Here is a 24354-nt window from a genome sequence, read left to right as displayed (position 1 = left end):
CCACAGAGAAAAAGTGTTGGAATAGCAGTTATTTAAATTTTAATTGGATTGTTTCTTCATGTGCTGATGGGGGATGGCGTGCACGTACGTGCGTGCGCGCGCGCGCGCGCACACACACACACACACACACACACACACACACACACACACAGCTTTACCCAGTGGGGCGAGTCCTGCGGTGTGCTATGAACAGAAGGAGGGTCCTTCAGCAGTGTGCAGTGTGACCTTGAGGGCTGGGAGCGCCTTACTCTGCATTTGTTCTCAGGCAAATCCTCCTATTGATGCAGACGGAAAAGCCCCCTGAGTGATGTTGTTCCCATTGTGGGGCAGCTCCAGATGCTCGAGTCTTATCTACAATCTCAGGCATGTCCCTGGCAGAATTCCTTGGGACATCCTTCTTGCAGGCTCTTGTGAATAATCCAAACACTATGCATTTTAAGATTCATGTGTCATCTTAGGGACAATATACAGCATTTTTGTGCTATTGTTTTACTCTTAAAAGCCTGTGTTTATTTCATGGGTTGGTTCCAGGCTCTGCAGTTTCATGTGTGAGGAATCCAAGCAGACTGACAGCTTCCCGAACCCCCAGGAGGGGTCTTGTCACCCCGGCTTCCTGAGTGCCCACCAGAGTTCCTGCGTGGAAGGGGCATTCCGTTGACACTGGTGGGACGGATTAGTGTTGGGTCAGTGACCACCACAGAGCACATGCCTGTCTTCTGGGGCTTCTTGTTAAAATTTATCAAAAAACAGTGGGTCTTGCCTTGCTGGAGGCAATTTAAAAACAACGTGCATTTTGTTACACATGGGCTAGGGCGCAGCAGCTCGAGGTGTCCTGTTCTGCATGTTACACAGAACAAGTCTGCAGTTGACAGCAGCTTCCCCAAACAGAACATGCCATCTCACTTAGACATTAGAATGTAACTTTTGTTCACTATAAATGTTCTGAAAATACAGATGATTCTAAAGAGAAAGGAAGAAAAAAATGACAAAAAATTATCTACTATTAGTATTGTATGTATACACCTGCTGATATTTTTTATTTCCTTATTCATTTTTAACATGATGGGTCTGGGCTATAATTCTCCTTCATGGCTTTTAACTCACTGGGTAGCATGTCAGAGAAGTTGTAATATTAGAGCGTCCGTCTCCTACATCATTTTCCTGGACACTCTCCGTGATGATGGACATGGTATTGCAGGCCTCGTGCACGGCCACGCCAAGGACTAGGTAAGTTATGAGCCTCCACCGCCTCTTCTGTTCTCCACCACGTCACACATCCTTGTTAGAGCTATGTTGGTCTCCTCCAGAGCCTTGGCCACTCCCCAGCTCCCTCACATCCTCCACGTGGAGAAGTTAACAAGAGCACAAAGATGAGAACTTGCAGAACTTTGAGAAAGTGGGAAGAGTTTCAGGACAAATAAACAACAGGGCTTCTTCGTTGTCGCAGTTCATTGGTGGTCTTTGGATCTTAATCCTCCTTTCATTTGGAGCAAAACACTGCAGACTTCTGAAGGGTTTGGGAGAATTCGTGGGTGATGGATGCCTGACGGATAACTGCAAGATAGAAAAGTGTAACTGATTCAGGGGCTGCTGCCCACAGCTGCTGGGTGGGCTCCCTGGTCCAGGTTGGTGTCTCCTCAAGCCAGGGTAGGACAGGATGGGCCATTTGCAGATGGCCCCCTAACTGGTGACCTTGGGGGCCACTTTCCCTAAGGAAGAGTGGGATCTGGGTGTAAAGGTAGCCAGTCATGAGGCAGCTGGGCCCCAGGCTGAGGGTTTGGTGTTGGGTCGAGGAAGGATGAAGTCAACCATTTTCAGGTGGTTCCCCTAGGGTAACGTTCAGGAGGTGGCTTTTGCAGTGCAGTGTTTGATCAATAGATTTTCCCTGTGCCACCAGGACCTGATCAAGTTGGCTTTAACTATCCCGAGACTCCCAGGTGTGGATGCTGTTCGTGCCATTCTAGACACCAGGACTTGCTCTCCTAGAAGATGCTGGGAATCAAGCATTTCTTCATTGGAAATGAGAAAGATAAGGCTGGGGACATAGTTCAGTGACAGAGCGCTTGCCAGGTGAGAGGGAGGCTCTGGGTTCTATCCCAAGCACCATTTAAAAAAACAAAAGAAAGAAAGGAGAAAGGAAGATTGGATTTGCCTTTAAAAAAATTGGTTTAAAACTCATGAACCTAAAAGTCAATATTCTACGATCATTTTTTAGATTTTTATGCATTTTCAAAATTAGAATCAAACTGGCAGAATCTTTAGGAAATAAAAATTTCATCTGGTTTCTCTTTGTTGTGATCCAGGCAAACAAATTAGTCTCTAATAAAACAATATTCTCATTATTTAAAGAATAAGGACATATGTGTATATGATGCATAAATAAATAGGTAGATCATTGTGGAAGAACGGGATCTCCACAAACATGCTAGAGCTTCCGGCTGTCGAGGGCAAGCCAGGGAGGCAGGACCATGCACAGCTCCCTCCCAGGCTGCTCTGTTAGCAAAGGGGTCCTCTTGTTTAAGTTGGTGCTTGGTAAATCCTTAATGCAGCACTGCTATGGGAGACTACACGGAACACTAAACTGGTCCTCTTTAGAAGAGAACAAAAAGCAAGAAATCTTGGGGAAGCTAGAGAGGGTTTTTTTTTTTTTCTTTTTTCTTACTGCTCCTGAATTCTAGTGGAAGCTTCCCAGATAAAACAACTCAGGACTTTGAAATTTTAGGGGAAACACAATTTTAATCGGCCTACCATCTCACTCATTGTTCAGAGATGAAAAGGGCGGAAATCAGCCTCCCTTCAACATGGAGGTGCTGAGAACTCACAGCTTCTGATTGCTACACAGAATGAGATTTCGTAGGATTTCTTCCTCAGGTCCTCAGGTTCTTACTTGTTTGCTTTTTCTTCTCTTTCCTTTCCTCTTGTCTCTCCCTTCTCTTTTCCTAATCTCCCCGTCCCTCCTCCTCCTCCTCCTGCTCCTCCACCTCCTGCCCTATCCTAACACAAGAGGGGGACCTGGGGTGGGGCTGAGGACATGGGAACCTTTCAGAACTAGAGAGGCGCAGGCTGGTGGAGAGCGTCCGCACGGGCCGGCCCGCAGCCTGAATGAAAGCAACTCCGAACCTCCACCTCTGAAGCCCAGAGTGGCCATTGACTCAGGTTCTGGTCTATTGTGCCCCTGGGTCCCCACTGAGACCACACCTCTTCACTGGTCCCACTTTTGTGTAGCTAGATCCAACACAAAATGTTGTTTCTTCCAGAGAACAAGTAATTTCCTGACAATGAGTAATTAAAGGCCTGGAATCCTCTAAGGAATGTGCGGGCTGCATGAGCTGTACTTCCTTGAGTGGAAAACAGCCGTGTGGCCCTGAACCTGCCGGGCCCGGAGCACTTAACGAGATCCTCACATGGCATCTCCTGGCAGGCCACGCTTGCCGGGCTGGTGTCCGCAGCCTTGCCGCTTGCCAGGGGACCTGCTCACAGACATTCTGAAATGTGGGCTGTATTTTCGTTGTTTGGATTTTAAATATTTGAAACCAAAACTTTGACAGGGTTATTTATTTATTTATTTTTCGTCTCTTGGTGACTTTGGGTTGAGAGCCTACATCTTTGACCCTTTACTTATTTATTTTGTGGAGCAGATCACCACTGTGTGTGTGTTTGGAAGGACAACATGAAATTAAGTAGCTCTGAAACACTTGGTTGAGGGACGGAGGATCACTTTAGCCGGCCAGTGGCCACCTAGGAATGTGAAGAGGGTCCCACCTGCAGAGTTGGCCTGCAGGGGAAACAGCTCAGGTCCTCCGTCCTACCTGAGTGGCACGTCCCGGGAGAAGTGGGCCGAGTGTCCTGGCACCCAGGTGGAGGGTGCCCTCCCCATGTGAAGCCATGCGGAGTCCTACCACATCTGTATCCTGCCTGGGTCCTGGTGCAGCGTGTCACATGGAGCCATGCCGGTCACACCTGCTGTGGCAGGCTCAGTCACAGGCAATTGATGTCTTTTTTTTTTTAATTAAAAAAAAAAAATCTCCTGGCTGCATATCATCAAGAAAAACAACATTGTTTTCAGGGTCTCTTATCTCTCCACTCCCAAATATCCTGTTTCTTCGGGCTGGGCGGCCAGGACCAATAGAAACCTCTTCCTGCCATTGGCTGACTTCATTTCCCAGACTTAGCACAATCTCATCCGCTCTAAACAACCTCATCAAAACTACTTTCTGGTCAGAGAGAAGCAATAATTATTATTAACATTTATTAACGATCAATAAACTTGATTGCATTATGGCCAGCACTATCAAGGTAAGAGAGGGTCTTCCTTTTCGTTTGACAGAATCTTGTTCTTCTTGCGCTTTCTCTGGTTTCCTTTATCAGGGTAGATAAGTTAGGGTTGGGCAACACCCCCCCCTACCACAATAGAGGACAACAAGATTTCCTCTGCACTGCCTAGTAAATTTCCTTTTTCCTACTCCAACCATCCGCAAGGCTTAAAAACTTCAAACTCAGAAAAAAATTGGGGTTTCTAAATTCACTGTTGAGTGCTGTGGGTGACTTTTGCAAAGCTTTTTGGAGCGCTTCTGAATTTTCAGATTCTTTCTTGATTCCTCGCGGTGCCTGGTGGTGGTTCCGACTCCGGGCAAGAGTCGCCGAGGTTGGAGGGCAGGGGCAAAGGAAGAGATGGGCTTGACAGAGTTGAACTTTTGGAAGCTCTTCAGGGACTCCTTAGCCCCAGGCATGCCAGCCAGTCCCCGTGGAAACGAAGAGATGCTCAGCAGGTGGCTGTGGGTAATGGGACACGCTGGTGTTGGCTTGGTTGGTGGGACCTCCGTGCCGAGGAGGCCAAGCGTTCCTTGGTGGTGGTAACTGGGTTTGTTGGGGACGTGTTTATGGTTAATAAAATTCCTACCCCTCTGTGCACTGTAAGATTTCTTCGGAGAGATGCTGGGTTTGTGGGGGTTGGGAAGCAAGGGGCTGCAGGTTCTCTGTGCTCTGGGTGTTTGGTCGGAAGTGTTTTCTTGCAGTGTTTCAGTGGATGGCATGTAGAGTTTAACTGGGAGCTAGACCCAGGTCAGTGGAAACCTGACGTGGTTCAACTCCTGGAAATGAAGTCAATGCAGTGCTTAGTGCCAGCGGCCAAGTCTGCGAGGCAGTGGGTCTGCTGGGGCATTTTCCAGACGCCAGGCCTTGGTGACATTTGTAGAAATGAGAAAAATCAGCAGCACCAGCAGATAAAGCAGGGAGACAAGGAACAGGGGCCCGCCCTGAGCTCTGCGGGGAGAGGTGAGGAGCCGCGGGCCGTGTCCGCACAAGGTGTCGGTTGGCTGGAGAGCTCGTGGACATGGACGCTGGCCTGGAGTTGGGCCGAGGGGTTTCCCAGAGTCCTCTTGGCTTGGTGTTTTTGTTGTTTGAAATGTTTGTTCTGGAGACTTGCTTGACACACACCCTATAAACTGTGTTTCAGGAGCTCTATTCCGTTTTATTACTCAAGTGTGTTCAATAATTTATCACTAAATTCATGTACCAAAGACTTTCTCGCCTTACAGAGATTTTTCTTCTATTGGAAATAAGTTATCACCAAAAAGAATTTTAAAGCTGGAGGTCTGAGGTGCTTCATCTTCAGTGAAACTTCAGTAGAAACTACTTGATTTTGTGGCCCAAAATGCTACCCTTTTGGTTTTTATTTTTACTCTTAATTACAGCCATACTTCATAACAATCACATCAAATGTTTCGGTGTAAATCTTAAGTAGCTTGAGTAGAAGCCTCTATGTTCCCCTCCATCAGTGCATTAAAAGGGACAGAAATAACTGACCATCCTTTAGGAGAGGGGACACTTTGAAAACTGCACGGATGTGTTCGAGTGTTCAATTTAGAGTAAATTTTGACAAAGACATGAAGTTGTTTTGGAAGTTTGAATGCTTTATGATTCTCAGAATAAGTCTTGGGAAATAGTTCACGCTCCTATTTAATATTGATTTACTATTTTATTACACTCAATGCATGTGTAGTGTGTCTCTTAAGTGAACCTTTAAAAAGTGACCTAAAAGCCCTTGGTTAAAAGCCTCTCTTCACAGGTAACTCCCAGAGGACTTGCCTCTGTGAGGCCTCCTGGGCAAGGTCAAGAGATGAGTTTTCAGCCCTGTTTACAGAGTGGAGAAAGGAGGTCTGGAGTCCTGGACTGCAGTGTTACTTACGTTAGTGCAAAGCTCCAATTAGCACAGGGAAAATTACCGCTGCGGTGGAATTAGGAAACAGCCCCCGACACAGGCTCTTCCAGTCTTCTGGTGTGCGCACTGTTTTGGGTCGTTCTAGTAAATAAATCCATTAGCTGGTCAGGTGTCAGGCCCTGGGAATGTGTAAGGTTGGTACTCTGCATCTGGGTGGGATTTGTTTTCTTCACTGACATTTATAAAATCCCGTGAGGCACTTGGAAGAGGGAAAAAGTATTTGGCCCAGTCTTTGTGATTCCCATCATTCTCCCTTGGTGACTTGAGATTGGGAACAAAATATCTCAATTGGAAGAAGTGAAGGAACTTAGGAAGTTATGTTTATCTTTTTAAGGGTCCTTGGGTTTTAGGAAGAGACCCAGAGTTCTAGGGGAATTGCGGGCGAGCGACGGGGCTCATGCCTGTGTGCAGGCTGCTCACTCTTAGCCTTCGGGGCTCCCCTGGCCTCTGGTGCTGGACACCACCTGTCCCACCTTCACCACAGACCAGCTCTGTGTTTGCTTGCAGATTCTGGGAGACCTGCTCCTCTCCCCGTGACTCCGTGAGGTTCACTTTGGGGGGTTCATCCGACCCCCAGCCTTCCCTGATACTGATTACCATTTAGGAAGTCTGGTGAAATCAGGAGCCCGACTCAGAAGAGTGCTTTTAAACACATCAAAGAAAATACTCAGAATACAATGGAAATCTCTTTTTATCCGTGGGTCCCCCGTGGGGGTCAGGAACCCCAGGTTGCAGCCCTGATCCTAGAGTTGAATCTTTAAAATGGGAGCTGGGGGGATGCCCTTGTCACACAGGCCCAGCATGACTGGTGAGAGCAATGTTAGAGGAGAATCAGGCAGGATGTGGAAGCCACCGAGAGGCTTGCCCAAGGCCGAGGGACGGGGGCTCCGTGCCTGCTTCAGTGACTCCTAGAGAAAGGCGTTCGTTGAATCCACAGGGTTGGGAAGTTTGACGATGAAACATGAAGTGAAGGGAAATTAGTTTTATTAATTTGAAAACATCCAGCCAACTTTCTTGATGTCACACTGTGCACACAGCAGGCACCCAGAATAGCGCCACCCACATGAAGGAAGCTCATTAACATGGAGGGTGACAGGAAGGAGGGAATGTCCTCCTAGGATTCTGGTGGACGTGACTCAGGGTCTCAATAGCAATAAGCGTATATCTTCCACCCACCTGTTGGCTTGAAGGGATGTGACAGATTTTATTCCTTGGTACTCTGTGGGATTCGGTGATAGAGGAAAAAATGACAGTGCCAAGTGCTGTTGTCCTGCTGTGTAGATGTCACATCCCAGGGCTGGTCCTCATCTCCTGCTCTTGCCTAAACGTGCACTGATAGACTATCATGTTAAAATGACTTGCTGTTGGTCCCTGGGCTGCTCCTGACCCCAGGCTGCCCTCTGTGGACACAGCTCACTTCCGCAGGCTCTCTGCTGGGCACATACCTGTGCACAAGGGTACTCAGCCACCCTTGGGGGCAGAAGTGGGAAATCCAGGGCCTGAGGACCCTGGTCTCATTTAGTGCACCATAGGTCTGCTACTCTCTTAGAGAATGTTCCAAAATGGACCCATTTCTTCATTATCTACATCTTTTTTTAAATTTTTATTTTTTTTAAAGTGTTAGTTCAATTACATTTTTGTTTTGCAAACAGACCTTTATTTAAGGGGGGGAAAGCCCACAAACACACATACACACACTTATGTCTCTTAAAAAAGCATACCTAAGAATGAAATCAAATTTTTAAAAACAACCATTTCTGACATCTTCAGGAAAATCATTTCTTTGTATTGAGCACTCTGTGGTAAGTGGGGCCCAAGGCAGGACGGGTGGCTTGGGAGCTGGCAGGAAATTGAACAGCTGATGCTCAGGAGAATCAGATAGAAGAGGCCCCGGAGGCCAGACCTGAAAGCTTTCTGACAATTGATCTCAGTGAAGGCATTTTAGAGGAGGGTCTCAGGGCCTTGCCCGGCTGGCTGGCACACTCTGCTCTGTGGGACCTCTTCTTTAGAGCTGGGGACATCTTAAACGCTGTAGGAGCTGCCACCCTCCTCCTATCCTGACAGGATGGGGGAGAGCTGTCCCCTGCCCTGCCCCAGGGAGTGTGCCACAGCACCCCTGAAAGTCGATATCTTACTTGATATGGCCACAGACACACCTGCACTTGAATCCTCATTCATCTTGAGCCCCTGGGCAAGGTCCCTGACCTGTCTGAACTCAGTGTCCTCATCTGCAAAATGGAATGGCAGTGACTGTCCTGTCTTGTGCTGTGTGGGCTAATGTCTGTCATGCCTCTGTTTGGTGCTCAGTAAATGGAAGATGCCATCAGAAAACCCAGGGGATGTAGCCCTGCCAGTATGTCGCCTTGTCCCTCTGTCCCTTTTCTTAATTCTGTGCCTGCTTTCCTTGTGTCCTGATGCTTCTTCAGGGACAGAGAGTAACAGGGTTGGGTCATTCTATGGGGCACTGCAGTGTCCTCCCACATCTGCAGCAGGCACATCGAACCTGGGTGGCAATGAGTCTGGGCAGGGCAGGAGGAGAGAGCCGGCCAGGTCCTCCAATGGAGGTGCACTGGGGCAGATGTCCAGCACGGGACAGAGGAGTATCCAGGTAGTCACTCAGGTGGTGCTGGTCAGCCACCACCTTCAGAGGCTTCCTCTTGCTCTGAATTTTTTTTGCTCTGTTTGTGCAGAGAGGCCAGAGGCCTGCCGTGACATTGTGCTCCTGGTGAGTGCAGGAAGAGGGACCCTGGAACGTCTCCACGGTCCTATTTTCTTGTTAATTTTGAAAAAAATGCATCCTGTTGCTTTATGCAAACTTCCAACACGAAGCCTTCTCATTGTTGAGATGATGAGAAACAATCAACCTAAATTGCCCCAGATCCAACGAGCAGAGAAAATGATGGTTGACACTTGGTGTGTCTTTGCTGCCTGCACCTGTCTGATTTGCTTCTTCCTTTTAACTCTGCTTTACAGACATTTCTCCAAATCTTGGAAGGGTTTTGATAGGCAGAATTTTATGTCAGGGAGAGAGCAGGAGAGCCGGACATCTAAAAGGAGTATCAAAATTTTTATGACCATATCCTGCTGCAGGAAATAGTCCTGTTTTCAAATTTTCACTAATCATATTGCAATGTACCCTCTCTTCGATTTTCAAAAATTTATTTTGTTAGTATTGGTGCTTAGAAAAGAAACTATTGGGCCAAGAAGTATACATCTCTTTAATCTTTGCCAGATTCACGTATTTGCTGATTTCAAGATTATTTGCCAGTTCACTTCCTAGAAGGATTGTACCGATTCCCACTTTCTCTAGCTGTACGTCCAGTTCCACTGCACCCAGAACAACCCCGAGTGTTTTATTCTTTACATCTTGTTCATTCTGGCAGGCAAGGATAGAAACTGGTTTCTATTTCTTTAACTTTACTGTTCTTACTGTTAATTTTACTTTCTTCTTCCTGTAGACCTGTTTCAACTAGTGGTCCACTGTGTCCTCCAATTTTGTTTCTATTTGTACTTTTGTTCCCTGTTTGATCCAGTTTGCTTTCCATCTATTCCTCAAGTGTAAGATCAGCTTATTCTGTCCACTCTCTGACCCTCATTTTCTTTCCCGCCCTCCTCCTGCCAGCCTCACTTCATTTGGGAGCGTGAACACTTTCTGATCCCCACTGAAGTCCCAGGGACCTCCTCTCCAGAGGCATCCGTCCACTGTGTCTGGCTTCAGCAGGCCAGCTGTGGGCGTTCAGTAAGCATTAAATAAGTATTTACTGGAAAACATTAATGTTAGTTAAAATTCTCTGAAGTCATAAAGAGGAAGTTAAAGAGATCAGAGTAATACAATTGTGAATTTCAAATAGAATTCTCATTTCTTTAGAGAGAGTTCTTCTCATAAGTTAGAACAAATTAGGCTGAAACGAATATTTTAAAGAGCGTAAAACTGCTATCAAAGGAAGCTTAGCATCCTGCATCCTGACTTCGTCGACCAGGTTGGAGTTCTCCGGGTGCTGCCTGCTGGTGCCGGGCTCTCCTGCTCTCTCCCGGATTCTTGCAGCCCCTGGGTGCTGAGGACGGAGGGCTAGAGAGGCTGGGGACCCAGGTGTCTCTGTCTCCTCTCTGTGCCATCCTGACCTCCTTGTCCCCGTTTTCCCCTCTGACCCAGGTATTAAATTACTGCTGAGACTCGCTGCATTAAGAGACAGGGCAAGGCGTTCCAAAACTGGGGAGTGACAGTCCTTCCAGCTGGCTCCTTTATGTTGTCTATTCCTGCATGAAAAGTTCCGCAGAGCAGCAGTTATTTTACTCTTGGTGACCAGGCAAAATAAAGTGCTGGAAAATTCAGGAGCAAAAATTCTAGTACTCAATTCTACATGTGGTCGGTGATAAGCATTCTTTCCATATTTGGCAATATCCAAAGGGCAGCGGCTCCTGATGCCAGATCAGCTGCGACATACATGTCCTCACCCCAAGAGGCCACTTCCGCGCTCCCGTCTTGGGGCGTCAGGAGCAGCGAGGCAGGTCGGAGTTTTCCGCAAGGCCTCCCCGTGTGTCTCCTCAGGGCTGGGAGGAACCCAGCATCTGCTGTGCTGCGCAGATAAGTGCTGAGACATTTAGAAAAGAAATGCTAAGGCCAAGCAAAGTGATTTATTTTTTAAAGTGCCCTGGCAGAATCCAATCATAACATGAACATCGGGGCCCTTACTTCAAACACTTCTGTGAAAAACAAAGCATGTCAAATTCTGGAAAATGTGATACAGAACAGTGTGCAGAGATCCCGCACTTGCAAATGTAATACACTGGCTCTTCAATCCTTCCGCCTCCATCTCTCTTGCCATCTTGAAATTAGCATCTAGCAAATAGTGCATGCGCTTTATTATTATTATTTTTAAAAATTAAATAAGCAAACATTGCTTCAGGGGCAGCACACAAGAGAGGACCCCTTTACACCTGCACATTCACTTTTCACCCCAGGCCATTAATTTGAGGTTCATCAGCCAACAGCAAATTTCTCAGCCCCCTCCCCTTGGGTCCCACTGGCTCTTATTTTTTAAAACTGACAGTGGCCACGTGAAGCAAAGCTCACCTTTGAGGAAGAGGGAACTGTTGAAACGATACTTTGGAATTTGTCAACGTATTACTTTGTGTCTCAATTTGAGGTAGATTTCTCAAGACATTGCTCCAAGTTAAAAAAGAAAAAAAAAAAAAGGAGAGAGTGTGTGGTTTTTCGTTGCGTAGTGCACTTTGGTTACCTGACCCTCCGAGGGACATCAAAATCCTGAAAGCTAAATAGCGAGAGCATGGCCCTCGTTTATCTTTTGCCCAGAGGGGCACTTGATACTCTATTTCTTGGTGGCTCCCTTAAAATAGCCTCTGTGGGAAAGGATTGCTCTTATCTTCCCTGCAGGGGGCGGGAGGCACAGATGGCTGCTGACAGGTCAGGGAAGAGGCCAGCCTGGGAGAGGTGGCCTGTCACTGTGGGACTGCCACCGAAATCGGTCCCTCCCAGGACCTGGTTCCTTCACAGAGAGGAGCTGGGCTGGTGGGCCCTCTCCTTTCTGACCTTCCATGTGGCTGCCCCAGGGTGGTTCATGGCAAGGTCACCGGTGGGACCTCAGAAGTGGGGACGGCCCTGTGTTGGAGCCGCTCCTGGCCCCTTCCTGGTTAGTGAGTTCCAGCCTGACAGCTGGAACAGAGGGCTCGGGTCCCAGCTCTGGTGTTATGTGAGTGCACCAAGGTGAAGCTCTGGAAACCACAGTCAGCACCCAGGAGCCCCTCAGTCAATGCCAGCCAAGTGTTACCATCCACTCAGGTCCAGTGTTCCTTCTGGGACGCAGTCAGGAAACCCATAAAGGCTTTTAATTTTTATATTTTTTTTTTCCTTTTTTGTTCAGTTGCCACAACGGTTTTGCAAATTCAGTTTTTTCCCAAGGAGCCAATGTGTCCGTTTTCCTTGGACTAACATGTTCTTTTCTCTGTATTATGAAATAAAAGCTCCGATAGAAACAGTGAGTTCCCAATTATTCAGAAGCACTTTGTGGGCATTGGAGAGGACTCAGCTCAGTGTTGGAAGTGCCTGTGTTGAGTTCCCCTGACCTAGGAGGACACCTGCAGAGCCCTGTCCCCTGGGCTTCCCTCTCTCCTCCTTATTCTCCTTCCCTCCTCTTTCACACACTTGGCAATTGCTGGCAGCCCGATGGCAGGTTTGAAAAGCAGGCAGACGGTGATGGGAAGTGACCCTCCTGGAGCATCTCTGTGCCCAGAGCCCTTGCTGGACCTGTTCTGTCCTCACAGCTGCTCCTCCCTCCCAGACACTCAGTCACTTCTCTCCTTCTGGGAAACCTGGGGCAGTGCAGGTTTGCAGACTTTTGATCCAGAATAAAGAGATAAAAAGAAGGTGCCCGGAGAGTTGGCCTGGGCCAGAGGAGGGTCTTCAGCACATTCTCATTCTCATTCTCACATTCCACCTCATCTCATCTGAACTCCTAGAACTGGACGCATCTTTATGTTCACATACAAATTAAGAAGACTTCCCACAGACAAAATTAAATGACTTTCTGAATTGTTCATTCCACCAGTGAAGTTATAAAGGACAGTTTTCGTTGACTTTACCCCTTTTTAGCCAAAGAATATGATCTCAGTTTAGCCTGTGTTAGGCTTAGTAAAGAAGTAAAATTTCTTTTGCTACAAAAGAAATTTCCTTTGTTTCTCGTACACCCCTGAGAGGACCCCCTCAGTCCTCTCCAAGTGTGTCCCTCCGACTCTCTCACTGTTGGAAGCACAGGCGTGTGGCCACCAGTTTTGATAAGAAGCTGGTTATGAAATAAGCACAAATGTAATGTTTTAAAGCCTTGTTCTCTGGAGATGGAAAACATCTTTTTTTAGATCACATGTTTACTGCTTTGGTAAACAGTAAAATGCTGCTGCAGCAATTACCTTGAGGATGAAGGTTTGTAGACAGATCCTTCCTGCGTTCACTTCCTACTCAGATAGCAAGCCCAGCGCAGGCGCGCCCTGCAGGAAGGGCTCCCGTGGACACTTCCTCTCCGCCACTGTGTGGCTCATTCCTTATTCGTTATCTCTTCTCCAAGGGGAATAAACCTGTCACTCTAGGTTTTCTGGGGAGAATTCCCTGCCTTGAAAGAGGTAAAGAATCGAAGATTTAAACTAACGATCTTTGTCCTCGTCTCGTTCTTGGTGTCTGCTGGTGGTGGAGGAGACTAGCCCTGTCTGTAATGGTGTGTCCTGTGGGTACCTCAGTCCCTTCTGAATCCGGATGACAATGCATGAGTCTAAGAGTTCTCCTTGAGATCCGATTAATGACTTTTCCCAGGGCTGCTTTGTTTAAAGGCATTTTGAGTTTTGCTTTCTTTACTCAAACAGAGATCACCAGATTTGGGTACAAAAATTTCAGCTTGTATTTTGTTCTCTGTGCTGAGTTTACACCAGTTATTAAATTCCAAGGAATGCATTGTTTAGGCCCTTTGAACCAAAGCAAATAAAACCACAAGGTACCAACACTGAACAATAGGGGATCATCAATTACCCCTCTACAGGATATGTCCTGGCCGACCAGACCCTTTGTAGGGGGAAGAATATCTCAAGACAACAAACAATAACAATGAACAATAAACTGAACAAAATAAATAGCACCTGAGAGGCCCTCCACTCAAGCACTGGCAGGACACCAAAGAATGATGTTTATGCATGGAAATGTACAGCTCCACCCAGGTCTCCTGCAGAGAGACCCACAATAATCAGAAAACCAGCCAACGCTCGTTCCTGGGTCACATCACTGTGAAGCATCTCCACTGGAGAGCAGAAGGCACCTGGGAGTCTTGGATTGCAACAGAGCAGACAGTGGCCAGTGGAGCCTTCTCCCTGGGGAGCACAGTCAATGCGGGACGGTGGCTGCCAGGTGCAGAGCAGAGGAAGGTTGCCATGAGCAGCTGCAGACACAGGGAGATGATATAGTCAGTGTCTCAAGAGGAGGAAGATATGTTAACATACTCTAGTGATTTTTATCTACCTAATCACCCAATCTGTTTATTTGTATTTGAAATAAAATCACCCAAAGAGAGATTTTCCTTTAGAGAATCATTTGATGATATATGTTTGCTTGTCTCATTGGTAGACAGGCCCGTCAAATGCCTAGCCTCCTGTTGGAATGAGGCCTGCTTTCTTCCTTGACATTTGGTGTGCCTCTCTGTCACCTGGTAGTGACACTCTGCGGGCATCTCCCAGTACCCCCCTGCACACCACGCGATGCCTCTGCTGCTTCTGCTCCTTTGCAAAATGCCTTCCTCGGTTCCTGTGTCTGTGTGGGCCCAGGGCCACCCGAATCTCAGCCCTGTGATGCTTGTGCGGCCAGATGGCACACAGATGGTCTCTGAGGCCTGCTGGGGCAGCCTACCCCTTGGCATCTTCTCTGAAAACCACGCTTGCCGGCCAAGGATTGCTTTTTGTCTGTTTTGTTTGCTTTGACCTGGAGTAAACAGATGCAACAGACCCACCGAATGGTATATGTTTGAAACAACAATAACAAAAACTTTCTTCTTTTTTTTCCTTTTTTCAAAAACAATTATTATAGAAATTTAGAAACTACATATTTAGAAAATTAAGTAATTGGTTGATTCAACTGATATCGCAGGAATTGGTTAATTTTTTAAAGTAATTGATAGCACAGCATCAAAGTCTGTTAGCACTTGATTGTTTTGGAGTTTTTTTGAAATCTTTCCTCCATTTTTCTCAGAGTCTTTAAGTAAAATCGGGGAAATTAAATTCATTTTCAGTAGTCATTTCCCACTCACTTCCTTTTATCTAGAATAGAAACTCTTCTGAAGTTCCTGTGGTCTCCCAGATCTTCTATGCAGTGCTTAGGATCAGGTCCCTTCCCGAGGACCCGCTTCCTGGGTATGGTCGTCCCCCTCCGCTGCTCCCCTTCCTCATCTAGAGGGTGGACCCCATGACGATGGTGCTGTGGTGGAGGGGGAAGCTGCTCGGCCTGTCTGCGCGTCGAGCTGTGGTGTGCCTGTGGGAGCCGGGCTGGCTGCCAGGAGCCCTGAGGTGTCGTTTACCTTCCTGGGTCCCCACATCCTTGCTTTTCTTCCTGGATTGTCTTACCTCTGGAAAGGAATCTCCGTAGGCGCTGGGATCTGCACTCCTTTGCACGGGCTGAAAGTACTTCTCTGGGTGCTGTTGGCGTCCTTCTCACTCTGCTCCTCTGAGGGTCGTAGAGACAACACAGTGCAGTCACGATCGTGGGACCATCTAGTGGCTCAAGCGGCATGTGACCAAACTTTCAGCAGCTCAGCCCGATTTCCAGGAACCCAGAAAAACCGATGTTTTGATGATTCAGAGGAAATCAAGGTAGAGACTGAGCTGTCTCCTGTCCCCTCCCATGGGGAAGGCCACGAGTGGTCTTGGAGTTAAGGGATTGAGGGTGCTTTCCAGCCACCTCCTAGAGCTGGCATGTTCTTTAGAGGAGAGGAGTGGGTATCTCCTGGTCACCATCCTGCTGGGCGTTGCTGTGATTTATCTAGGCACCTCAGACCAGTCCAGCAACTCTGCGCCTTCAGTTGCCTGGCTTGTGTCACAGGATCTTTGACTGATGCTGATCTGGCCTGGCGACGAGCAGATCCTCAGTCTCATGGGTGAAGGAACACCTTCCGGAGGAGGAACACGGGTGGTGCCCTGTGCGGTCTCACACAGAATTGGCTTTTTGTACCAAGGCAAATGGAGTCCATTTAAGGTTTTTTCCCAGATGGGTGAACAATTGTTATGTACCTTTATTTTAATAAATCCATACTTTCCCCCCAAAACTGTTTCGAACTGTGACTTTTGTTATTTATTTTTTTTATTTTGAGTACCAGGATTTAATTCAGGGGCACTCAGCCACTGAGCCACATCCCCAGCCCTATTTTGTATTTTATTTAGAGACAGGAGCTCGGTGAGTTGCTTAGCACCTCACTGTTGCTAAGGCTGCCTTTGAACTTGCGATTCTCCTGCCTCAGCCTCCTCGGCCTCTGGGATTACAGGCACATGCTACTGTGCCCGGGTTTATCATTTTTTAAAAAAAATTTTTTGTGTATGTTTAAGTTGCATGACATGAGTTTTGATATGTGTGTGTATATGGACACACACACATATACATAGAGTTATATATAAAGTTATTATACTCAAAGAGATGAACACCTCTATTATCTCCCAGGGTGACCCATTTCCTGAGTGCGTGTGTCAGGAGCACCTGGAAGCTACCCCTTGAACAAGGTTCCTGACTATGATCACTAAGGGTCATCCCCCTGTTGCACCTTAGACTTCCAGATTGATCTTCCCCTGACGGTGTCTGCTACTTTGAATCCTTTGACTTCCATCTTCCCATTTCCTGTCCCACCTATAACCACATTTTAGTTTTATTGACTGTCTCTCTGTATATTGAACGCTGTTTTCTCTTCTGGGTTCTACCTGGGTGCCCCTCCATGGGCACGCACCTGATGGGGGGGCGCGCTGTCTCTCGTGGCCACAAATGGGAACATTCCCACTGGGACATCAAAGCGGAGACCTAGTCCCCGGAGACACTGGCCTGTGTTTGTTCCGGGCTCTTGTCTTCATGAGGTGGACCAAGCGCTCTCACTTTGGGGGGCAGCAGTGCTTACCCGTGTTTATTCAGGGTTCACACTGGGTCATTGAAATATTCAATGGTTACAGCCCATTTTACAAAAGGTCTTTTGGGTAGGAACAAATGAAAAGTTGTATTTAATGGGCTATGATGGGGACTATTTGTTTTTCCACTTTTGTTCCTGTAGTCACTCCTTTAAAATTTCAGTGACACTGTAATTTAATCCCTCAAACCACACGCTGGTCTCCACCAACTGGTTCACACAAAGGTTTCCACGTTCATTGGAATCTGGCCGACTACCGGACTATACTTACTACGTAAATGACATCTGCAGTGGATGTCATATAACATAATAGTTTCACCAATAATGAGGATTTATATTCAGTTGCAAAATAATCTGCTTTATCATAAAGATGGATTTCAATAGCAATTAATAACTAGCTTTAGGTAGTGAAATGGCACTCCCTGCTGAAATTTAGAAATTTGCAAACATATTTGTTAATATATGGAACTTTACAGATTAAAATATTATATAGAAGACAATGAAAAGGTGATCTCTCATAAAACCTAAAGTATTTTTATTAGTGTGGTAATTTTTTTATGAACTAAGTTTTCAGTCTAATCATTGAAGAATTCATCTTGCCCTTGTCTCCACAGGGGCTCACACATAAAGTGACGCCTATATGTATTTGCTAAATAAATGAAGCAGGAATAAGTGATAAAATGCATATTAAAACCTTTCCCCAGCCAGGTGCAGTGGTGCATGCCTGTAATCCCAGCTGCTGGGGAGGCTGAGATAGGAGGATCACAAGTTCAAAGCCAGCCTCAGCAATAGCAAGGCACTAAGCAACTCAGGGAGACCCAGTCTCTAAAGAACATACAAAGTAGGGCTGAGGATGGGGCTCAGTGGTCGAGTGCCCCTGAGTTCAGTCCTCGGTACGAATAAATAAATGAATAAATAAAACTTTTCCCCAGTGAAGCACACACTTGGCAGTGGTGTGATTCCAAGAAATCTGACGGGGTTCCTCTTGTATATAATCTAGTTTTTAAGGAGTCAAAGAAAAGGAAATGATTTTATTTGGGAGTCAAAATGTTGGAGGCAACTTGCCTGGCCCTCCAGGAACCCATTGTGTCTCACCCTAATTATCCTTTGGATCAGGCCACTTTTAATTGTTTCAGGATAATTAAAAGCAGCCCCTAGGAGGACCAGGATTTGGAGGACGAGTATGTGTGGAGCGACCATGATTGACTAATTTGCCCACGATTGTTGGTTGGAAAACATACGGAGGAAATGAGATTTTAATTTCCTTCAGTTGTTTGTTTTTGACTTCTAAAATTATTTTCAAGCAAATAAAACTTTGAGAAAACTAAAGCTGTTTGTCACCACACCTGGCCATAGGGCCAGGTGTGAGGGCCATTAAGATGTGAACTGGACACTCTGCCCAGCGGTGTGAGGGAGGGCATAGGAGTTGGTGTGTAAAGGTTTACAAAATCAGATTTATTTTGGAAAACATAGACTCTCTGGTTACTGCCACCAAAGAGCAACGTAATTCTTGACTTACATACACTCCAGCGCTGTTGGAAGCTGTACTAACTCTATAAGGCAAGTGATGGGTCCTCTAGTTCCCCAGAGTGGCAAGATTTTTGTTAAAAACAGCATCCACAGGAGGGGTGTTCGTCTCCCAGGGCAGCCGTAACGCTCCCACAGCCGGGGTTGAAAGCAGAGAGCCGTCTTCTCCCACAGTTGAGGAGGCCAGAAGGCCAAGGCCAAGGTGGGCAGGGGGCTTCCTCCCGGAGGCTGAGGGAGGCTCCGTTCCCTGGCCCTCTCCAGGGTTCTGGTAGTGCCCACAGTCCTTGTGATCCTTGGGGGTGGACACCTCCGTCCACTCTCTGCTCTCTCTTTTCTCTGTGTCCCTGGGGGCTCTCCTGTGTCTCTTAGGACGTGTTCACGGAATTCACGACCTACTCTAACCTGGTGTGACCTCACTGTGGTCATTACTTGACATTAGCAAAGATGCTGTTTCTGAACAAGACCACATCCTGAGGTTCCAGGTGAATGTGGACTTGGGGTAACAGTGTTCAAACCCTACAGGTGGGAAGGAAGGAAAGGTCTCAAGGGGGACCCTCTCCCCTGGTCGTAGGTTTCTAATTGTGGTGCCGGGCTCCTTCATCCACAGTCACTAACGGGTGAAGTCCTGCCAGGACTGTTCTGACCATGCTCATGAATCAGTCACTCAGGTGTAAACAGCATCTTGGAAGAGGTCAGTGCAGCTAGTTCTCCTGAAAAAAAAAAATAAGTGAAACTTCGCAGCATTTAGAGCTGGCCCGCGAGCCATTACGTTGTCAAATCCTGTGCCAATCAGAATAAAATCACTGTAAGGCCAAGTGTTTACTCGGCAACTGTTTCAGTTTCACAAGACACTGGGTATGATGTTGTGGTTTCCCTTATCTCGTCACTTTACTTGGGAGATGTCAAGAAACGCAGGCAGCCCAGGGCAGGCTCAGGGCTCAGCACCGGGGACCATGTGCCCTTGGGCTGCCCGCCGCCCTCCTCCGGCCTTCCAGCCTGCCCTGAAGGACAGTGTGCTGGTTGGGTCCGTGGAAGCATGGTTCCTGTGGCCTTCTCCAGGACGTCTGCAGCTGAATCGACACAGTTCCAAGGCTGGAGTCACAGTGGGCTCCCTCCGCTGGCTCACCGTCAGACACTGTCAGTTCTGACTGCTCATCATGCCACTAACACGGAGGACTCCGCGAGATCATCTGGGGAAAGAAACACAACTTTAAAAAGCAATCCAGGGGCTCCTGTGGCATCCCTGAGTGCCCTTGTCTAGTTAGGTGACATGATGGCCACTTCACTACGTGTCATTGGCCGGTTTAGGTGCCCAAGGCCAGCTCCTCCTCTCCCCAGGTTAAGGCACTAGGAAGCTTCCGGTGTGCCTGGGAGAGTCACACTGTTGCCAGCCTTTGCTGGCGTCCACTTAGCCACAGACACGGAGATGAGGTGGAACCGACTCCCGTTGCTTGCTCTCCATGTGCCCACTCGGTGGGTCAGGATTTCTCACCCTCAGAAAAGCACCGACAGGTGTATGATTGGCAGCCATCATAGCGAGGCCCTGTTGCCAGAACGCCTGGTCCTGGGACTCAGCAGAACTCCTCCTCCGTGTGGCGCACGTGCCCTGCCATACCACCTTCGAGTGCTGCTCGTGGGACCCAGCTGGAGACACAGGAGTGAGCCAAACCCTGGGCTCAGCCTGTTGCACAGGGGGCCTTGACAGCCATGAGTTGCCCACGGGGTTCAAGGGCCAGATAAGAGCCATGGTAGGATGGGCAATTCTGAGAGCTATCCTAGGTCATTATGATAACTCGATTAAAACTTTGGGGGAGGTAAATGTGCTTAGAACACACTAAAAGAATGCTTTTATTTTTTTCCATTTTTTTAAAAAAAAACTGAGCTCCAATGGCTGGGCAAAATAGAGGATACATTTCTTATGTTTCCTTGCACATAGCCCTAAATATTGTTCTTGTTTAAATGCTAAGCCTGTTATGTACCCTACATTGGTCGTAGCCACCTCTGGGTTATAGGGGACTCAACCTTTCTCTGTTTATTGTCAGTACCTTGTACATACATGGAATCCAGTGGCTCGATATGATTCCTAACTCCTAATTCGAAACAAAGCCACTGCCTGGCTGATGAGTTAAATGACCTCGGAGCTCTTTGGTGTTGTAAAGATCATCTTTTTTTTTTTTTTTTGTACTGGGGATTGAACACGGGTGCTTAACCACTGAGCCACATCCCCACCCATTTTTTATATTTTATTTACAGACAGGGTTTCACAGAGTTACTTAGGACTTTGCTAAATTGCTGAGGCTGGCTTTGAACTTGTGGTCCTCCTGCCTCAGCCTCCCAAGCCACTGGGATTACAGGTGTGCACCATTGCACCCGGCTTAAAAAGGTTATTTTTAACTGCAGGTTTCCTAGTGAATTCCCCCACTGCTGGTATTCTGCACAGGCCACCTTGGTTAGCTCAGTCCGTTGGGGCACATGCTGATAAGGGCGAGATCACAGGCTTGCACGTGAAGCCAAGAACCTCTCAGAGATTGGAAGTGGCTGGCGTCTGTGCCCACATGCTACAGCACCCATGCAGCATCTGCGTGGTTGGAAGAAAGCAGCTGGTGAGAGAGAGAGCTCACTGCCAATGTTTCTGCAGTTAGAAAAAGAAAAATTTCGAGTTCATCCTTACAGTGGACCTGGGCCTGCAGGAGAACAGCTACATCTAGGTCCCCTAGAGATTGTCATGCTCATCCCTCAACCCAAACCAGGACTGGGAGTCACCCGAGTCAGCCACAGAGTCGGCACCCACCTTTACCCTGGGCTTTGTCATTGGTGCACATCTGCACAAAGGGGCCATGCATGGAGTCCAAATCTGGTTGTTTAGTCTAGGGGTGCGGGGACCGTTCTGTCTCTTTAATGTTTATAACGGTTGGACATTGCCTGTCGGGTGAAGGTTAATTGCTCTCCGGTTTAAGCAGTTCTGTGCCCAGATGGGTTATCAGGGCTGAACACTCGTTACAAGATTAATCTCGTTTCCGACAAGACTTCCCTTTCCTTCAACTGATTTTTGCCCGGCCATTGGAGCTGTCATCGGCCGTTAGAAGGAGGGTGACTGCTTGGGGCTGTGAGTGGTGGGATGCAGAGGAGCAGCACGCAGCGGTGGCCCTTCTCAGAGAACAGCGCAGGAGGACACACTGGGAGGTGTTGCCAGACCCAGGCTCACAAATAGCAGGGACAGTTGGAGCTTTTGGGCCAGCGTGCTTGGTGACAAGGCCCAAAGGCCATCGCAGACACCTCCCCACAGAATCCCACCCTGTGACACAAAGCTGTGGTTCAGGCTCCTGAAGGTGTTAAGATACTTTTTCTGCAGTTAGAGATCATTCCAGAGGACGCCCACTGAGCCTGAATGCAGCTGTAACTGATGGATAGTGACCCAGTGGGGGCAAAGTAAAGGTCCTAGAGTTGGCGGGTGTGTCAGGTGCCACCCACGCTGAGTCCAGCTCAGAGGGACCTACGCTGGGCTCTTCCTCTTAGTCCCGTGAACACTTCAAGTTTCTAATTTCCCAGATTCCTTACATATCATCTTTTTGTTTTTCCTTTTTCTTTTTTAAATATTTTTTTTAGTTGTAAATGGATCTTTTATTTATCTATTTACGTATTTACACACGGTGGATCAAACCCAGGGCCTCACCCACGCCAGACTTGTGCTCTACACTGAGGCCCGGCCCAGCCTCTTACGTATCATCTTTACCTACAGATGACAGGCAGGCTGCTGGGTCCCTTTGGGGTTTGGTGTGGGCCAACTGACACACCCACTGTTCACCAGCCGTGTATTGGGCTCCACCAGGGCCACCTAGCAGGACAGCGAGGCTCACTTGGCACCCTCAGTGCAGTGGGGACATGTGGGGGACACTGACAGGTGGCGCACAGGTAGCCAAGATGGGATCTGGCAGGAGGCCAGAAGTGTTGGGCAGAACTGAGGTAGAAGCCCCATGGCAGGCCAGGTGGGGCTCAGTGTGGACCAGGTGTCAGTGAGGGTGATCGCAGTGAAGTTTGTCTGTCTGGGGAGCTGGCAGTGGGCCAAGGCCCGAGGCAGGGACCGGCTTGTGTGTCTGAGAGCAGTGTGTCCTCTCATGGTTTCATAGAGGACGCCATCCGAGGAGGGGCCTGCCCTGATGAGGGGTCGCTCCTCCGTTTCACCCCATCTCCTGGCCCCGGGCAGCTCTGCAGATTCTCCAGCTTCCTGTATTTGGGGTGACTCTGCAGGCGGTCAGTCTGGGGCTGCTTGGTGCACTGTCTTCAGCTGGTACAGAGCAGTGGGGGTTAGACTTGGGATGCCTTCTGGAAACATGCTCAAGACAACTTCCTAAGTGCAGAGCCTCAGTTTCCTCACCTCGACAGTGGGCATAATGGTAGCTCCTACTTTAAAAGGTCCGGTACAGCCGTGCAGGGATTGAGAGGGGCACTCTCCTAGAGCCTGCCACGTTGTGACCATGTCACTAAGGTGGGCTATCTATGATGCTTCCTTTACTCAGATCCCTCCACTCCACTGAGAACACTGAGGTGCATTGTCGTCAGGCCGAGAGACACTGCTGTGGGTTAGAGATGTCCGAGGGCCAATGTTCTCTTCTTGTCGTGCTGTTTCTATATTCTGAATACAGGGACACGGTCACCACCTTCAGGGCAGGAGCAGATGTCATCATTTTTCAGTGACCCTGCCAGAGCCTCTCGCTGTCCCTCAAGTTTCTGTGTGGCTTAAGAAGACATTTAAGCCCCCAAAGCACGAGGTCTTCCAGTAAGAGGCCAGGAGGAGGCGTGAGTGCTTGGTGTGTCCTCTCTGGCCTCAGAGGCTCTGCCTCTGAGAACTGGAGGACACGCCCCCTCCAGGGACACCCCGAGGCTCACCTGACCCTGCATTGCAAAGAGGCTGTGCAGAACTGTGTTGCCTCTGGTGACCTTCAAGGGCAGCGCCCAGTGTGATCCCGTGTTCTCATTTCTCGGCTTCTCTGTTGAGAAATGGGCCACTTCCCTTCCGCGACCTCCTGCAGGAGCAAGGGCCGTGAGTGTTTGGGGAGGGTGGTGTTGAGAGTGCAGGATGACCTCAGCATGACCATTTCTGTTGGTGGAGTCAAGGACCCACAGTGTCCTGCCTTCTAGGATGACTCCGTGACTCAGACCTTGGCCAGAGCTGCCCCTCCCAGATAGCATGCCACTTCTGGGAAGTAAATGCTCCTTAGGAACGAGAGCTCCTGTGGGAACACGTTCAGCTCCCTGCGTGGTCCCCATTATCATGCTGTCAGGAAAAAAGAAAATCAGTGGTCTTACTTTTTCCAACTTCCTTTGTTTTGCAGTTTCCTTTATGCAATTCCAAACTCACCCATTTTATGTAGGTAGAACTCAAGTGAACTGTAAAATGATACTAAATCATACATTTAAATACAATTTCATTTCACCAAATAATAGCATCCTTAGACCTTGTCTTTAACATCCCTCCCTGTCCCCTCCCCTTTATATATATATATTTTGTGTGATTGTAGATGGAAGCTTGACTTTATTTGTTTATTTTTATATGATGCTCAATATCAAACCCAGTGCCTCACACATGCTGGGCAAGTGCTCTGCCACTGAGCTGCAGCCCCAGCCCCCGGGGCTCTTTTTGATTATTTGCTCTGTGGCCACAAAGAATATTTCCTCCTGGGTGTGTGTAAATGCGTCTTCGTGTTCGACAGATTTGAGTCAGTTTCCCGTAGGTCAAGGTGGGATTCAGCTTGAGTCATTATTTCAACACTCTCTGGTATGGAAGATAATGACGTTCTCTTCAAAAGGAAGAGAATGTTCTTATAAAGAGAATTAGATGTATGGTTATGTTAAGATAGAAAAAGCTGGGCTTGGCGTCCCCAGGAGCAGTGGAGCTCTGAGCAAGATAAAGGCCGGCATGACAGCCGCACCTGCCACCTGCGGTGGCACACGGGGCCA

At 48.0% G+C, this 24354-nt stretch overlaps 1 protein-coding gene across 4 annotated transcripts in view; it reads left to right on the top strand.

Annotated features, from left to right (window-relative positions):
- Positions 1-24354, top strand: part of Erg (ETS transcription factor ERG) — a 154506-nt gene that overhangs the window by 50343 nt on the left and 79809 nt on the right. Inside the window, exon 1 of one of the 4 annotated variants that reach the window (XM_046438905.2) lies at positions 4142-4296. The exons of 2 other annotated variants lie outside the window; for them this stretch is intronic. In XM_046438905.2, coding sequence (XP_046294861.1) covers positions 4279-4296 — 18 coding nt within the window. In that variant the 5' untranslated portion in view covers positions 4142-4278. One more of the 4 variants, XM_046438907.2, reaches the window with a different exon arrangement.

This window comes from Marmota monax, unplaced genomic scaffold (assembly GCF_021218885.2).
Source record: "Marmota monax isolate L192 unplaced genomic scaffold, Marmota_monax_Labrador192_F-V1.1 WCK01_AAM20220418_F8-fsc00125, whole genome shotgun sequence".
In the NCBI taxonomy this organism is placed as follows: Eukaryota; Metazoa; Chordata; class Mammalia; order Rodentia; family Sciuridae; genus Marmota; species Marmota monax.
The sequence above is the reverse complement of the archived record's forward strand: the minus strand, read 5'-3'. Positions and strand labels throughout refer to the sequence as shown.